The 18,727-nt window shown below is 40.7% G+C and overlaps 1 protein-coding gene across 2 annotated transcripts in view; it reads left to right on the top strand.

Moving 5' to 3' along the window:
• ccdc40 (coiled-coil domain containing 40) overlaps positions 1-18,727 on the top strand; it is a 75,964-nt gene that overhangs the window by 18,466 nt on the left and 38,771 nt on the right. For both annotated transcript variants that reach the window (XM_041217081.1, XM_041217080.1), the window contains 7 exons: positions 176-259; positions 1,472-1,691; positions 4,522-4,679; positions 10,651-10,773; positions 11,335-11,456; positions 12,436-12,679; positions 14,951-15,133. In XM_041217081.1, coding sequence (XP_041073015.1) covers positions 176-259; positions 1,472-1,691; positions 4,522-4,679; positions 10,651-10,773; positions 11,335-11,456; positions 12,436-12,679; positions 14,951-15,133 — 1,134 coding nt within the window. The remainder of the gene's footprint in view (positions 1-175; positions 260-1,471; positions 1,692-4,521; positions 4,680-10,650; positions 10,774-11,334; positions 11,457-12,435; positions 12,680-14,950; positions 15,134-18,727) is intronic.

Raw genomic sequence — 18,727 nt, 5'->3', positions numbered from 1 at the left:
TAAGACTCTGCAGAGAAAACATCCTGACCCACGTCAGCAAGCAGAGCATTTCACATAGAAACTTGAAAAATGCTTCATTCTCAGCTTTTGTTATCAGTTGGATGAGTGCAGGCTTACCAAAACAACCAAAGGATAGTTATCTATGTTTTAAACATTTCTCTTTTTAATAATATAGCCTCTAATGAAGCGCTTCCAGGAAGCTCTGAAGAATCATCTTTCAAAGCAATTGGACAAGTTAACTCTGGAACTCAGGGATTTGGTAAGTGCAGTAACAGCTATTAATGCATTCCAGACAATCAAATAATGTGAAGTTTAATGCAGTGATTTGGAATCGGCAACATTAAACTTGCAGCTCCTCAACAATAACAGCTACGTACGGCAGTAATGGGAACTTATTCTGCAGAAAATTATTTGTTAGATTATAACTCTTGTCTACAGATATTTCGGCATGGCTTAGTTGCAATCCAAACACTTCCATAAAGAGAGAGGAAGTATCAGCATGCATGATATCGAAAACTGAGCATGCAGGTGCAGCAAGCAGCTAAGAAAGAAAATGGAATGTTGGCGTTCATTGCGAGAGGACTTAGTACAGGACCAAAGATGCCTTACTGTAGCTGGACAGGGCCTTGGTGAGACCACACTTGAAGTATTGTGGGCAGTTTTGGTCTCCTTACCTAAGAAAGGATATACATGCCATAGAGGGAGTGCACTGAAGAGTCGGCAGACTGATTCTTGGGATGGCAAGATTGTCATATGAGAAGAGATTGGGTTGATTAGGCCCATATTCACTGGAGTTTAGGTGAATGAGAGGGAACCTCACTGAAACGAATAAAATTCTGTCAGGGATGGACAGACTGGATGCAGGGATAATGTTTCCTCTGGCTGAGGGGTCTAGAACAAGAGGTCACAGCCTCAGGATATGGGTTAGGCCATTTAGGACTGAGATGAGGAGAAACTTCTTCACTCAGAGGGTGAACCTGTGAAATTCTCTCCCACAGAAGGCTGTGGAGGCCAAGTCACTGAATATATTTAAGAAGGAAATAGATAGATTTCTGGACTCTAAAGGTGATGAGTATGGGGAGAAAGCAGGAGTATGGCGTTGAGTTATAGGATCAGTCATGATCATATTAAATGGTGGGGCAGGCTTGAAGGGATGAATGACCTACTCCTGCTCTATTTTCTATGTTTCTGACAAAAATCACTATAAAAATTATTTATCTGTTTTTTATTGCTTTTAAAATAGGGCCATCTCTTTTTGAACACTGCAGTATACGGGTAAATAATTATTTATAACTTCAACAGGATCCTGTACCTTTTAATAAACCATGTTATGTTTTCACCATCATGATCACTACAGCTTACAAGTGAAGGCTAGTTACAAATGCCAATGCATTGTAATTCTGTGCTCCAGATAGTTTTCTGCATAGATTAAAAACAAATTGACATCAATAGTTATTTTTTTTTCTCTAAGACACGGAGAATGAAAAAGCAAACAACTGAGCGTGAAGACACAGGAGTGATTCTTTATGGAACACAACAGTCTCTTGCCCAAATCCAAATGGAACTTGAAAAATTACATGACCGTTGCTCTTCAGCTTCAGCAAAAAGAAGAAAGGCAGAGGAAGATTTGGCACATGTGAGGAATCTTTACCAAATGTCACAAGTCACAACAAATAGTGAGCGCTCAAAAGGTGAGTTTTGGAGTTTAGTTAATTGTTTGCTACCATGATAAAATTGAAACAAAACTCTTTTTGAAGCCAATGACTTTAAGTTAACAGAACTCTCCCTTCTAGATGCTTAGATGTGTTAGTGTTTGCTGGATAAGTAGGAAGGAAAATGTTCATGTTGGATGCAGATTAATGAAACCACATAATTTGACCTGTTCCAGCAAGCTCTCTTCTGCATGCAACCAAGCAAAGCAGCCTCAATGAAAAGCTTGTTCAGGGAGGGAATTGCACAGCAGTGTGGCATAGTGGAATGCACAGAGGCAGAGTCAGAGGAACAGAGAGGTCAGAGATAGTTGTAAAGCTAGAGAAGGTTAGATGGACAGGAAGAGGTGGGGCAATGAAGGCATTTAAACAAGAGAGTAAGAATTTTCAATTGGAGGATCAGGAGCCAATGTAGTCAAGAAGAAAGAGCAAGGAGGACTTGCTATATTATAGAATATGGGCCCTATCATTTACAGACAGTGGAGGATAAGAAGCCAGACAGGGGAGCACTGTAATGGTCATGCCTAAAGGTGACAAAGTGAAAACAGTTTCAGCAACAGATGGTTGAGGCCGGAGTAAATACAGGTATCATTATGGAAAGGCTAGTAGATGATCTTTGTGATGGAGAGGATATCAGGTCAGAAGCCCAATTCATTGAATAGGATGATAGAATGAGACAGTAACTGATGGGGATGGGGGGATGCGGTGAACGAGGGGATTTGTGGCTCCTCAGATACTGAAGTAGTCCATGTTCAAATGCAGCAAGACCTGGATAATATCCAGGCTTGGACTGACAAGTGGCAAGTAACATTTGTGCCATACAACTGCCAGGCAGTGACCATCTCCAACAAGAGAGAATCTAACATCACTGAATCTCCCGCTATCAACATCGTGGGGGTTACCATTGACCAGAAACTGAACTGGACCAGCCATATAAATACTGTGGCTAGAAGAGCAGATCAGAGGCTAGGAATCCTACACCGAGTAACTTAGCTCCTGACTCCCCAAAGCCTGACTACCATCTACAAGGCACAAGCCCAAGAGTATGATGAAATACTCCCCACTTGCCTGGATGAGTGCAGTTCCCACAGTACACAAGAAGCTTAACACTGTCCAGGACAAAGCAGCCCGCTTGATTGGCACCACATCCACAAACATTCACTCCCTCCACCACTAATGCACAGTAGCAGCTGTGTGTACCATGTACAAGATGCACTGCAGGAATTCACCAAGGCTCCTTAGACAGCACCTTCGAAACCCACGACAGCGACTATCTCGAAGGACAAGGGCAGCAGATAGATGGGAACACCACCATCTGGAAGTTCCCTTCCAAGTCACTCACTATTCTGACTTGGAAATATATCGTCATTCCACTGTCGCTGGGTCAAAATCCTTTAACTCCCTTCCCAACAGCACTGTGGGTGTACCTACTCCACATGGACTGCAGTGGTTCAAGGAGCTCACCGCCACCTTCTCAAGGGCAACAAATGCTGGCCCAGCCAGTGAAGCCCACATCCCATGAATAAAAAAAACAGTGGGTATGGAGAGGATATGGAGTTGTGGCAGGGACTAAAGATAATTAACTGAAGGAAATTGTAGCTCGCCCAAAACTGCATTTTGGACGAGGAGTCTAACAACACACATGTGGTTACAGTGTCAAGAGAGACGATGTAGAAGTGAAGCTAGGTATTGTCAGCATACATATGGAAGTCAACCCTGAAGTCTGTGAATGTTGACAGCTTGGGGCAGTATTTAGATGAGGAAAAGAAGGGGACCAAGAACAAAGACAACAATATTAATCAGCAAATAGTAAATTAGGTTACTATAATCTTATGTTATAAAACCAGTAGATTGTTGGTTGAAAGAAAGATTGAGGAAGGTAAAGAACTGTGGCGTTACAGACGGAACTACTCCAGGATATGAAGCTAAGCACAACTGCCTTTTCAAAGAGCCAGCCAGCTCAGGCACAAAGGGCCAAATGGCCTCCTTCTGTGATGTAAGTTTCTATGATTCCATGATCAACATTTAATAATTAAAATATTGCAATTTTTCATAGTTTAACACTGGTATCAACGATATGTTTTCTAGATAGATCCAATTTGAGTGGTAGGCAGGAAGATTAAAAGATTGAAATTTGATAGCCAGAGTCACACAAGAGTTCATATGGTGCTCTGCAAAGCAAAAGCTTCTATATTGCTTACCCAGCTTAGTTATAGTGATAAGCAGGCTCTCCCAACATTCTAAATAGGTCTTAGTTGTTTCTTTTTGCCTTTTAATTTGCAAAATCTTTTTCTCCCGAAAAATGTTTAATCAACTGAAATACTTCTCAAACTGATTGATTGATTCACTGATTGCAAAACTGAACATGGAATAAATATCAGCAATATAATTCACCAGATTTAATTTACTATTAATGACTACTAATGACAGCTTTAAAAACAATCTTTTCTATGTTGTAAGTCATTTTTAAAAATGCAGAATGAATACAATAATACTTAAGTGAGAAAATGCTAATTTCCCATATTTTGTTGCTCCTTTTTAACTTATTCTCTGTTTTTCCCTTCTGATTTTGAGCTTGTAAAGCATTTATTTATCTAGAAATTAATTTGGAAATACTATGCTGCAATTTTGAAATATTCTTATTTTTTTCAAATGTTAATAACTATCTGAAATCCATTAAACCAATGTGCCATAGATATGGTCTCAGTCAACACAAGATAGAGCTCAAGCAAAGACTGTGCATGCTCTGTGTTTTGATAAAGATATGATGTTGAATGATGCTACTTCATGTTATCTTGTAATCTCATCCTAGTGTCACAACTACAAACGGAAGTTGAAAATATTGCACTGCGACATTTCTACATGGACACCTTAAAACATGATGTGTGTTCTGACATCATGGTGATGAAGCGCACAACAGAAAAGTTAGAGACTGAAAAATTACAGGCAGCAAAGCTGAAACAGACGCAGGTATAGTGGATCACAAATTTGTCTTAATAGCTAACTGATACAAGTTCCATATACTGATGGGCGAAGTGTTTCCAGACTAGTGGAAGCAGATTTGGGGGCATGCAGGATGGAAAAACTGCAAAAAGTGAAGTTGGGTAAGGTTACCGATATGATATTGCCCCCTTTGACTTTCCCAGGGGAGGGTTGGCTGTGTGGTGGGGTGGGGAATCCCCCATGGCAGAGGTGCAAAGCCAGTTGAAGTACTTAAGACAATTAGGAGTGAATATGCAGGTGATTTTCCTATTTTGCAACAGTGCAGGTGATCCATGCTGTGACTGTAACTGATCAGATTGGAGAACATGAGTGCATGATAGAAAGTGCTTATTCGGTGAAATTGAGAAGCTGTGAATTTTTTGATCCATTACAATGAAGAGCTCCAGTCACAGGTAGGTGAGAGGCTGCTGTTCAAAGCACTCCCCCTAGGAGTTGCTATCACTGCTTAACAGGTGATTGCCAACTGCTTGGAAGGCATTTAACTTGTCCAATACATCACCCATTTCCAGCTGTGCTTCCAAGCTGCCAGACCCCAAAGCAGCACAGGAGCTACTGCTCCAACAGCCGCAGGAGCAATACCAATTCCAGCACCACTGCCTTCTCCTCAGTCACATATCCCTACACTGGGCAGAGGGGATGGCCACAGAGATCCTGCTGGAAAGAGGTAAGACCCTCAACACAAGGTCAACAATCAGATGATCAGCTCTATCGACATGTCTAAGAACCAGTGCTTCAGGATACTCAAGCTCTTACAGCAGGTCACTGCTAACATCTGCAACTTCATGGAACAAGACCTTCTTCCTAGTAGATCATTTGGACATGTGATGCTAATGGCCAACAAGATGCCTGTCACTGGTGATCCACTCTCCTCTCCCCCACTCCCCTGTCTACTCCCATCCCCCATCACCAAGTTGTGTGCTCTCTTTGGTGGGAATGGCTTGTGCGCAGAGGAAGGATGGACACCGTTCGTGGTGGGTGACGGTGAGGCATGTTGTGAGAGGGCAGTAAGCTAGTATAAGTAGGAGAGTTGTCTGCTCCATTTTAGACATGAGGTGGCTGCAGAAAGAATAATGAATGGAGCTGCAAGATGTATTGACCTGAGGCATGCTGTGCAGGAGAATACTGGGGCAAGTCAAAGTGTGGGATCAGTACCTGAAAAAGTGTTATGCCATTAACCTGTCATGTCCTCCTGAGGTCCTTGATCCTCTTGGTGCACTGTCTCCAAGTTGAAAGGAGCACACTCCAAGGGCCTGAAGTTTTCAGGCAGCGGGTGGGCTCGGCGGGAGAAGGCAGGGGTGGTCGCCAAGTTAAGGCCTGCCAAGCGTAATGCACGAGTCATAGCGCTCAGCACGACCTGTGCAGGCAGGGGGAGGAGGGAGAGTCGGGGCCATGCACGCAAAAGAGTGCTTCAATCTCCCTGAGGCATGGAGCTGCCTCAGGGAGATTGAATCGATGTTCAAATAATTAAATAAATGGTTGAAAAATGTATTTAAACATGTCCCCTCATGTGACATGTTTTTATATTTAGGAGAAAATTTTTATTTATTTAATAAAAGCTTTAGGAAACCTCATCCCGCTCATGGATGAGGTTTCCTAAAAAACGTGAAGGTCATTTGGCCTTTTCGCCTGTCTGGCAACCTTAAGGTTGAACAGACAGCGTTACCAATGACATCAATTACTTTCTTAATGGCCTTAATAGGCCATTTACATATTGGCGGGCACTCAGCCGACTCCGGTGTGCGCCCACTGAATGAAATGTCGCGGGACTGTGCGATGACGTTGGGACGCACGCCTGACATCATCGTGCATCGTTTTACACGTCGGCATGTCGGGCCGGCCCCCACACGCTGACTGAAAAACCCTGTCCCAGATGTTCACTTCCTCGATCACTTCCATCCATTCCATCTTGGTTGGAGAAGCTGTCCTATTGCTCCCATCCTTGGGGGAACTCAGCTTCTTATCTAGACATCCAATTAAGAATAAGGAACCCAGGTTGGGAGCAAACTTCCCAGGTATCCTTTCCAATCCTTTGGATGCTGCAATTTGAACAGTCGAAGTGTTGCTGAGTTTTTCTGAAACTTCTAATGGTCCCGTGAAAAAGAAATCCTCCCTTTGTCAGAATGGATGGGTCACTCTGCCCACCCTCCCTAATTGGTTGGGGAGCCCAGAGGTGTTTCTTATTTGGTTTCCTCTGGTAAAGAGCAACTGGATGGCCCACTAATTGGGTAGTCAGGCATGTGATCCGAAAATGGTCTAGCCGTTGTGCCAGAGACTAAGGCGGTAAGATTCCACCCTATGTAATGGAGTGGGAGAACCATAAGGAATTCGAGTGATCAGAATAACATGTTTTGCATAAAATGGTCTTGTTACTGAAATTTGTTCAGCAGTTGCATTGCAGTGTATCTGCATCTGTGCTTTATAGCATTGCCAGTCAAGAGAATTGGCACAGTCTGCTCCTTGGATCTCCATTGATGATGTATTTAAGCTGATCACTGAGAACTATGCTACTGTAACCTGGAATTGATCATCTTCTTTTGGGGAATTGTCTAGAACTCTGGACAACCTCTCCCATTAAATAATGTTACAATTAGGAACTCACCATTTGGAGAACCAAATATGCCAATTTGCCCATAACATGAGGCAGCACAACAAAGGTGTTTTGCTACCTCTCTGGTCAATTTACATTTAAAAATATAATTCTCATGTTATCCAGTATGTTTGAAAACCTAGAAAGTCAATTTATCGAAAACTGAGATGCTGGCATTTCCTTTTCCTTCGTCTCGATAGTATCAGAAATATAGGGTGACGTCCCAAACCTGCCATATTACTTATGCATTCATGGGAAACACACCGTTTCCATGGCGGGTGGGCTTTCATTTGCCCACCATGCCATTACCTTGCTGCTGCATCACGGCATGCACCACATTTAAACTACAGCTACACTCAGTGCTTCCAGCCCATGGACTGCAGCAATGAAGACATGGCCCTGAAAGGCAAGAAGACTGCAGCCCTCAAGCGCCTTTTGGGCGCCATGGAGGCCTGCTGTGGTAATCTCTATCTCTGCTCTGGCCGCAGGAGGGGCAGCTACATTATCATTCCGAGTTGGTAGGTGATGGCACTGATCACCACTGCCAATGTTGCGCAGATGAGGTTGGCTATCCAATGCAGATAGAGGATGAGTGATCTCATCCATGCAGCCAGGGTATGGCAACCACCTTATCACTCTAACTCATACACTCAAGCCCATCACACGTTCACTGGCATCTCACTCACTGCCGGCTCAAGGGACATCATCACCCATTCTCACACACATACCCTCACATGTCCATCTGGCCTCATCTCCCCTGGAGACTGCCTCCTCAGCCCTCACCATCTTGAGGCCACTTGCACAAATCAATATGTGCCTCTCACACACCTTGCAAAAGCTCTTTCCCCAGTACAGCTCTTGTCCTGCAGCCTCTTCCCTGAGGCTACTTCTCCCCCTTTCCCAAGCAATACCTTGCCCTGTAGCCGTTGAAAAGCCACCCATATATGGCTGATCTGGTATGTAGAGACCTACCTGTGAGCCTCCCTAAAAGTGACATGGTGCTGCCTGTGAAGCTTGCCGCTAATGACTGCAAGAGCTCATTGAAGCAAGATAGGCAAACAAACCTTGAAGTCTTGAGCGAAGTGCAGTTTGCCAAGTGCATGCCTTATATATGCTGTTGCGAAACACAGCGTGTTTTCCCACCTATGTGGGCAGATGAACCAGTGGTGGGGGTTGAGTCTGGCAGGTGGCCTTATAATGATATGCTTATGTATTACAATGAGGTTCCTGACATCTGATGGCGGGGAACGGGGCACACAATCACAAATTGGTTTCTCAACGCCGTGAAACCGATTTTTGGCCTTCTCGCCATATTGTCCGCTCACACCACCGAACACACCCGGCGCCAGCGGTCATGGATAATCTCGGCCATAGTGTTACTTTATATTTGCATAATTTTAGAATTCCACAAAGAAATCAGTTGAAACATCAGATTTTGTCTTAAAATTTGTTTTTTTAAATCCTTTCTACTTGGGCCTTAGTAGTGTACTGTAGAGACTTTGATCTTTCCTACCATACTGTTACATCCATTTCACCCTGAGCCCCATTTTCTCCACAACCCATAGCCATCTTCGAAGGGCTTTAAGTGTTAAATAATGACACACAACCAATAAATAATGGCACTACAACTTATGATTAATTGTGACCTTCATGCCTTTTAATGGTTGATTTACACAAGACAGAAATATTACTTTTTAGAAAATAACAGGTTGAACTTCAAGGCTTGTAGCCCATTGGGAACACAGGGGTAGCACTGTTAAAATGGCATGTTTGAATTTATCTCATTGTTCTTGTGTTACTCTGGCTGTCTATATTTTGCTGAGATCCAATGAATAGGTGACCTTGGCAGCCGCTTAGTGAAAATGTTCAGCTGATTTAGATATTTAAATTGGAAACCTGTGACATTAATAGGATCCCAAAGCTATTTTAAGACAGAACAGGACAGAGCATACAAAGTTTATTTCTTCTTCCAGTATTAGCTGATTGCTGGCCATCAAGGAGGAAATTTCACTTTATTTTTGAGGGAATGGGAATGATGTGTGGGCTACACAAAACCAGCCTAGGCTGCTGCTGTTCTTGATTCCTCCCCTTGCCTTTCTCCGCCATGATCTGAGCTTCACCCCGTGGATTTACATTCTTCTGGCCTGAAGATCCATCCAACAGATGTTGCAGAACCATCACTGATCGAACAGTGTAATTAAAGTGTGACATTTCATGATCATAATGAATGGCGGAGTAGGCTCGAATGGCCAAATGACCTACTACTCCTATTTTCTATTTTCCTAGACAGTTTGTTATACATATGGACATAGGAATTTATAATTGAAATATAAAAATAATAACAGAATATATTAATTTTAAAATTGGAACTGAATTACACCTGCATGCTCTGTTCCAATTATCACCAAGCTTCCAACCCCGCTTCACCTGAAGGCTATACTTGGTCTTGACTCCACATTTCCATTGTTATGGAAGACTGGCTAGTATTCTAGCATCCTGCTGACTATGGATAACTTTTGCAGATGTCAAGTCAGCCTTGGCTTAGTGATCACACTTGGACCTCTGAGTTATAGACAGTTGTTGGTGCAAGTTCTGCTCCGGAGACATTGCACAGTACTGAGGGGGGTGGGTGGGGGTGGGGGTTCTGCATTGTTAAAGGTGTCATGTTTCAGAAAAGACAGTGCACCCAAAATCCATCTGCTTGATTAATATGTGAAAGATTCTGTGGTAGTATTTGAAGAAAAACCAAGGAGTTCTCTTGGTGTTCTGGCTAACATTATCTCTCAACTAATACCACTAAATGTGCACAGATAGTCTGGTTATTGCTGTTTGTGGGATCTTATTGTTGTGCGGTATTGGTTATACCTTGGTAGGTTTTAATTAAGTCTTCATAGTCTAAAATAGGTTAACTGTAAGTCTTTATTGACTTAGAACTATTTACAAATATACAATAAAGGGTAGAAGCTAGGAGCTATCTCCATGCTTGGGTCTGCACGTGGTTTTGTCCAACACCACACTGACTCTGGGTGTGGGTCATGTGCTCTCTTACATCACTGTGTGGGTGATCCCACATTAACCCTATATGTGCATATAACTGTATAACCCTTATACTACATTTACCGTGTACAAATTGGCTACCACATTTGCCAGTAACACACATTGATTAAACAGAAGAAATACCTAAATGATCGTAAAGATGTCTTTGGGACATGCTGAGAAAGTGAAAGGTGCTGTTTAAATGCAAGTTTTTTTTTCTCTTTTTGAAGCAAAATATAATAGTCGCTTCTTATTATTGTGAAACTTTGCTCTGAGTTAGCAGTAAGCTACGAATAATTGTCTTCTGTGCTCTAGGACATGTTTGTAGACCGTTTAGTATCACAAATGGATGCACTGCGAGAACAGATTGCAATGTATGAAGCCCAGTATGTCGCACAAGCCGAGGAAACAAAAGCGGCACGGAAAACAGTAGCAGAGGTGAGATAATCCTGAGCACAGCTTAGCCATCCAGAATTCAGATGTGTTTTACCACACGTGCAAGTCACTGCTATATGAAAAAATTGGCACCTTCATGCACAGCCTGGCATTGTTGAGTACACTACTTTGGATCCCGTGTTTTATAAAAAGTTTAGCATCCTATGTACACTCTACTTTTTTTCGTTAAGTTGACATTTCTTTGATGTCAGCCAGTGGCTTTATCTGAGCAAATGTAGGGCAAACCCCCTATATTGCTCTATCAAGAAAGGTTATGGACAATTTCCAGCAGTAATATTAGGGACTGATTATACTGCAGTTTCAGACCTTAGAACACAATGCAGCGTCAGCAAATTGAATTATGCTGGTGCTCCTGTGCTTTTCTTATTTAGCAGTAATGGCACATGCAAACTTGAATGCAGCTACAGAGGTCCTATCACTTCAGACTGCCTGATAAATTATAATGCTAGGAAGCACTTCCAAAATAGATGTATTGTTTTAGTGCTTTCATAATTATTTTCAGCTTTCTTTTCCTTTTATCACATCTCTCATATCATTTCTCAGGCCACCACGGAGATTGAGGTAATTGGCTATGAGAAGAAGCAACTATTAGAGCAATGGAAAAGTAGCCTAATTGGAATGCAACGGCGTGATGAGGCATATGCTGCAATGCAGGAAGCTGTCAGGTACAGTTCAGGATCTAAATAAAGAGTTATTAGTTCATCAGAATAACTATTGTATCAAAATTGTATTAATTTGCCAGAAATATTCAAGTGAATTGTTTTGTTATTGTTCATGTTTGGCTCTCTCCTCACTCAGTATTGCATTTCAAAGATTTTTAAGGCTCTTGACTGATAACCATCTGATTGAAAAGAATGTCATTTGTTATAAATTCCATTAGAATTGTTTGCATACAGAGCCACAACTGACATTAGCTGATTACCTCTTGCCAAAATTTCAGGCCCAAAAACAGAAGTGTCTATAGAAGTATTTCCTTCCAAAAAAGTGTTCACTTTCAATTTCTGACCTGTTTGTCTATAAACTTATGTTTGCATTTGTATATTATATGTGTGCTTGACATTAATGCATAAGGATGCCAACTTATCAGCATTAATTTGGCATGTATAATCCATGTGCTTTTACGTTGTCAAACAGACTGCACATTTTGGCTATTTGTAGATTTGTTTCAGCTTCAATCACCAGAGTCAATAAAGGCAGTAAAGAGATGGGTGACCTATACTAACAAGTGCATAGACATTCCTCTATTTGGTTCATGTCATAGTGTTTACTTAGCAAAAAGCATTGGTGTAACTGTACAACATTTTGAAGAGGATACTTAAGATATGAGTTTGCCCATCTGTATACTCTAATACTCTTTCCATCATGTATGCTAACTTTTCAAACTTATCATCATATGTTTCTGATTTATACATTTTGAAACCTCCTGCACATCATCTCATAATTAATACTATAGTTGGGTATTGTAACTATTGTTGATAAGCCAATTTCAATTTCCTATCTTTGAAAACTTAGTTAATTTTCCAGTGTTCCTCCTCTAACTTTTCCTAAAATATTTGCAAAAACTGTAAGGATTATTTAATAGCTGACAATTCCCTACTCTACCAATTTATGAGAGATTCTGATAATTCTCCTTTCTTTACCCAGGCAATCAAAGCACCAGTTGGACACATTGAAGACTGAAATGCATGCCTATAAAAATTTTATTATGAAACAAGAGGAGAAGAATGAATTTCTAACAGCTACACTGAACAGATTGACGAATGATGTTAATATGACTCAAAAAATGATTATGCAGAACCTTGCAAAGCAGGAAGGATTAAAGCATGAATATAGCACCTACACTCGGACATTACTTGAAACAGAACGTTTGTTCAACAAAGCTTCATTAGTAAGAACATTGGCATCATGAATACCGTTCACAGTTTAACCAGACTAAATAGAAATCACCCCCTAGTTATCCCCGTGTATTTGTTGGATTTGAAATATCTGATCCTAGCTGGATTTTGGTTCCAGTGCTGTCAGTTTCCAAACATCCCAATTGGGTCTTCAAGAGGCTAGAGTACTATACCATAACAACTTGTAAACTGCAGTTACATTTTTCAGCTGTTAACGTTATAATATTCTTATCCAGGAAAATTTAGTCAACCATTTAGCCTGCTGATGTTACATAGCATTAAAATAAAGATTCAGGTGAATGATTTTCCACGCAGTTATGGCCCAATATTTTTCAGGAGGCAATGAGGGACCAAGGGTGACTTTAGCAGTCAAAAAACTCAGAAGAATGGGGAATGTGGAGGTTTGGTTGAATTTAATGGCAGGATCCCATTTGAAATTTTTTTCTCTGTTTCCTGCCCGGCAGCTGGCCAGATAGAGAGGCTGGCAGACTGTTTGTTTGGCAGGAAACTTGCAGTGGAAGTCTGCAGCCAGGGACTGGAGAGGAGGGAATGTAGAGGGAAAGGGTCACGGGTGGGGGTAGAGAACACAGTGGGGGCAGATGGTAGTTGGCATCAGATCACAAGGGAATCAGCATTTTGGGAAAGAAGGGCAGTTCCGCGGATTTGCTTGGAGTTGCTGGACAAAGCACTCCTGCTCCACCTGACCCGCTAGAAGTGCCAGAAAAGCACTTCTCAGCAATTCGCACCTTTCTTTATCTACTAAATTTTCTCATTAGCCACATTAAAATGATTGACCTGCATTTTAAGAGAAGGTTATTTGCCCACCCCTCAACTTACCTGGTTAAACCAAATATGGTTGCACTTGGAGTAAGGTTTTCCATATTAAGTATATAGCACCCTCCTTCCAGGAACCCTTCATTCTCCCTTGCCCATCCTGGGTCGTTAAACCTCCCCCTTACCTTCTGAACTCAGCCATGCAGTTAGGAAGACCTGCCAAATGTTTATGAAAATTTTATGCACAGGGGTAGAAGGCATGAACCAATATGCTTTCACCCTCCTCTATGGCAGTTGCCCCAGCAGTGTCATAATGCCTTGAATATAGATTTTTTTAAAAATTTCTGAAATAATTTAACACACAATACAACTTTGTAAAGCTAGACTGTTAGAAATTAATTTTGAATGAAATTTCAAATAAAAATGAAGAATGAAATTTCAAGCTCAATGCTAATTTAGCAATATTATTCCCCCAACCAGTTTAGTGCTTTGAGCTTCATTGCATTGCACCTTTGCACTGGTAGGATATGGTGAGGAGTTAATGGGCAGAATTTTCCCCCACTGGGGGGGGAAGTTTAAAAGTGGGTGCGCCTCCAATCGGCGCTCCTGATTGGGGGAGCGCCGCCATTTTATGTGGGCGGGCCAATTAAGGCCCGCCCAGCATGACGTCCAAACGGAAGCACTGAGCGCTCCCTGTGCGGGCAAGGGGGATTTCCTGAGCTGAGAAGGCGCTCTTTTGCGCATGCGCATAAAAGAGCACACTCACTCCGTGAGGCTAAGTGCTGCCTCAGGGAGATCAGCTGTACATTAAAAAATCTGAAAAATAGAAAAAGAAAAAATTCTCTGATATGTCCCCTCATGTGACACGTCCATAACTTTTAAATACACTTTAATTACATTTTTTAAAACCTACATGAAACCTCATCCCGCCTGTGGATGAGGTTTCATGCTTTTTCTAATGCCTGTCAGGGCTCCTGGCCTGCCTGCCAACCTTAAGGTTGGAAGGGCAGGTCCATTAATTCGTTTAATGACTCTGTCAATGGCCGCTCAACGTCATCCTGCATCGTTTAACACGTCAACAACAGGCCCCACCCCCACCCCCCGCTCGCCAACTGGAAAATCCTGGCCACCCGTTCAGTTTCCCATTATCAACCATGCCACAGTGGAGAAGTGCCCAGCAAAGTTCTTCTTGCTCCTGGAGAAGGAGACATGGATAATCAGAGGCAGGTTACCTCCTCCTCCTCATGTAAAAGCAGCTCGCTTGAAAGCAGTATTATCAGAAAGCTGGCTTTCAGATCCAGGTTTGCAGAATGATTCAGGAAAGAGACAACACAATCTCAAAAATACAAAGAAACATATCCTCTCCCAAAAAATGTGACGTTGTTAACTCTGGAAAGACTAAATGCAAAACTTTCTTTTAGCCTACTCTGATTGTTCTTTTGATTTTTCAATAAAATGAACTTAAGTCTCTCTCTATATTTCATACCTAGGACAAGAACACACGCCAAAGTGAGATCAAAGTAATACAATTACAAATAGAGAAGGAATATACAACAAAGGCTAAACTGGAAGATGAAATTATGGCAAAATTGGAGAGTAACTTGACCATGAATCAGGCAACAAATTACTTGAAACGCTTGGGTGACAATCTTCGAATCCGGAAACGACAAATGGTATGAAAAGATGTATATTGAATATTGTTAAATATTTATCACGCTGCATTACCTAACATTTTCCCAAATAGGGCATCGCCAGTTCCCAAAATACACAAAGTAATATTTTGTGAGTTTTGGTTATGAAAATCTTTAGAGCCATACCTTCTGCATACATGAAGTTCAAGTTGCCACATAAAAGATATTATTATCTGCTTATGGAATTACTTTTCACTGCCTTTTCAAGTTGACTTTTGAATTATCAGTGGGCTGGAGTCTAATTGTTAAACACATCTAGGCATATCTTGGAAACCTGTTAATCTAATGCAGTACATCGATGCTATTCAATGCTTTTTTTTCTTTACATCTCACACTCACTATATTTCAAAAATAATTTGAATGATATCTCCTGTTTATGGACATGTGTCAGCCTTGACTTAATTGGAGCATTTTCATCCCAGGTCAGAAGGTTGTGGGTTCAAATCCCATCCAGATATTTGAGCACATAGACACGCTGTATTGCACCGCCAAAGTTGCCATCTTTCAAATAACTTGCTAAACTGAGGCTCCATTTGCCTTTCAGGTGGACATCAAAAAGTACCATGGGATTGCACTGTCATGATTAGTATCTGTTCCTCAAGCAACATTACTGAAATCAGATTATTTCATTATGTATCTCATTGCTGTTTGTGGGACTTTGCTTTTTAAATTGCTGCCACGTTTCCTTATGTTACATAGTGACTGCACTTAAAAAAAAAACTTGGTAGTGCTATAAAGCTTCAGTTCATTTTAAGCATGGAGTGTACATTTATGTTATATGTAACTTATCTGCTGTAAATTTTGTATCTTCATCGCTGTTTCTCTAACAACTCTTAAACAATGTCATAACTTGTCTACAAAGACGAACTTAACCTTTGTAATTATATGTTTTATAACTGTATCTTTACATTATCAAAATATAACTATTTTTTAATGTTAGTGATATTTATAAAACAAAATCATCCTTAAAAGAAATTTTGATTTTAAGTCCAAATGTGGTTAAAAGCAACCGTCCATGGAAGTTATTCTCAAATAGGAGATAATTGTGGAGACATCCAAGCTTTCCTTTAAAGGTATAGAGAGAGAATTTTTACTTTGCAAATCAATTTTTCAAGTACTTTGTGGGATATTTCTGCAAAATGCCATGTTATGTTACATATAATACCTGATCTTTAAAAAAAATTGAACTTTCAAGACAAGGCACACAGTCATAGCAAAAGTCCCTTGTTTACATTAGTGTATTGGTGTCTCTTTACTTGTCAAAGCCTTCGGCACATTAACCTATGAAAAAATCTTACTTATATTGCTTGCATAGTTTGTACACTCAAAGTTCTCTCATACATGTGAGGCCAAGCCCCTAGCCATAAATTTCACATTTCTTACTGATTTTTGCATACTTTAAACACTAATGAAAACCAACAAGGTAGTTTTTAACAACCACAATCCAATCCACTTCGGACAATAATGGGCTTCAAATGAAACCAAAGGAAAAATTGGTTTTCCAATGAGTCGTTTATAACAACTGAGTTAATTATTTCAACAAGTACTTTGCAGTATTTTTTGTAAGGTTCTTGGTTCTTTAAATAGATAATACAAAAATGAAAAACAAAACATTGTTTTTGGGAAATATGTAGAACAGTGAGTTGAAACAGTCTTTTAACCTCAGGCCTAGTATGCAGGGTTATGACTGATATTAACGACCTATCTATACAAATAATAGTTACGTGTACATTCAGTATGGTCTCAACTTTATTTGAAAAAACCATTCAGGATGGAACTCCTCTCTAATAAATCTGTGAATTCTAAGTGTAGCTAGGTGAAGATTCTCATTTTCGGAACCAGTGAATGCAAAAATATGGTAACAAAGTACCATAATTTAGTGCTGATTGGACAATCTCGCAAAATTGAATTACACTTATTGATGCAATCAAATTCAGAGAAATTTACAGTATCTCAAGCCAAATTTACAGCAATCAAGCCAAATAGATTTTGCCCTAGAACTATCTAATAAATCCTACTATTTAGAACTAACATCACCCTAAATTAATACTACCACAGCTTCTTCTCCTTTTAATTTCTCCATCATTCCTCAATGCTGCCCATTTTTGAACTACGTCCATATTAATACAATCACATTGTAATTCCATGCAGCAACTTGTGCCTGCAACCCTCCAACCTTTTAAGTTACACTATGGATATTGACATACATATAATTTTAATACCCACTTTGCCTTTCTGCCACATTCTGGTTCCACTCCACTTGCCAAATCGGTTTAAACCCTCCCCAATAATATAGTTAACCTTTCAATAACAATATTGGGCTTGGCTTTGTTCAGGTACAAGCTATCCATCTTGTACAGGTGCCCCTTTCCCCAGCATAGGACGCAATGCTTAAAGTTTGAAACTCTCCCTTGTGGCCCACTTCTCCATTAAACTTTTAACTGCACTAAATTCCTGTTTCTACACCCAGTAGCATGTTGATCTGAGAGCAATCCTGAGATTAATAATTTTGAGGTCCTGTTTTTAATCCTTTTCCTTGCCCCTAAATTCTGTCCAAAATCTCAACTCCTTTTTCTACCAATGTCTTTGGTTTCAACATGGATCATGTTTGGTGATTCCCTTCCTCGTGTCGAGTGTCCTGCACCTACTTAATGATATCCTTTACCTTAGCATTATTTAGTAATCATGTTTGCAGTTATGTTTCCCTATCAATGCCTCTAACTATTGAATCCACTATGACTGCATTTCTACTTTTTCTTTATTTCTTGTATGCAGTCAAATTTCCTGTGATGCCAGGGGTTTGATTCTTACTGCATTCCTCAAAGGAGTTGTCACCCTACCCAGTGTTCAAGATTGAAAACCAATTAGTGATTGCCACTGGCTTTGGGGATTCCTGCGCTACCTGTGTTTTCTCCTACTCCGGTGGTCACCCATTCTCTCACCTTTTGCACCTTCTGAGGTGACCACTTCCTGGAACTTACATTTGAGGAACCCCTCAGTCTTCCGGGTGCACTGCTGTGTACCCAGCTGCTCCTCTGAGCTCAAGCAACAGGTGGCATTTCCTGCTCATACGGTTATTCAGAAGAAATGAAATGTGCTGAAATTCCCACATAGAACAGCATGTGTATGCATGTCATGGTAGTCAATCAACTGAATTGTAAGTCACTGAGACCCTGACCACTAAAAATCTTGGCACTGAACTCTAAAAATCTTAAAACAAAAATCTTTGTCTAAATCGCCGAGATACTGGCCTATAAAACTGTAAGAAACTGACCTCTGAAAGACTAAGATGCTGAATCAGAAAAATGTTAACTAAAGGCCCTTCTGATTATGTCCATAAATCTAAAACACAATGAAAACTACCATGAAGTGAATTTCAGTTGTGAAAAACAGTTTAATAAAACAAACTGCACTCAATTGTAATCCACCAATCAGATACCTTTGCGGCGTGACATCACTTTTGAATTTCCTTCTCTGTTTTCCACATTTAGCTCGAGCTCTGAATCTGATTCTGGCTTTGACTTTGACCTCTCGCACTCTGTCTCCTCGTTTGTTTGCTCAGGCAAACAAGAGCAC

This window comes from Carcharodon carcharias, chromosome 22 (assembly GCF_017639515.1).
Source record: "Carcharodon carcharias isolate sCarCar2 chromosome 22, sCarCar2.pri, whole genome shotgun sequence".
In the NCBI taxonomy this organism is placed as follows: domain Eukaryota; kingdom Metazoa; phylum Chordata; class Chondrichthyes; order Lamniformes; family Lamnidae; genus Carcharodon; species Carcharodon carcharias.
Note: the sequence above shows the minus strand (reverse complement) of the source record. Positions and strands in the feature narration are given on the sequence as shown.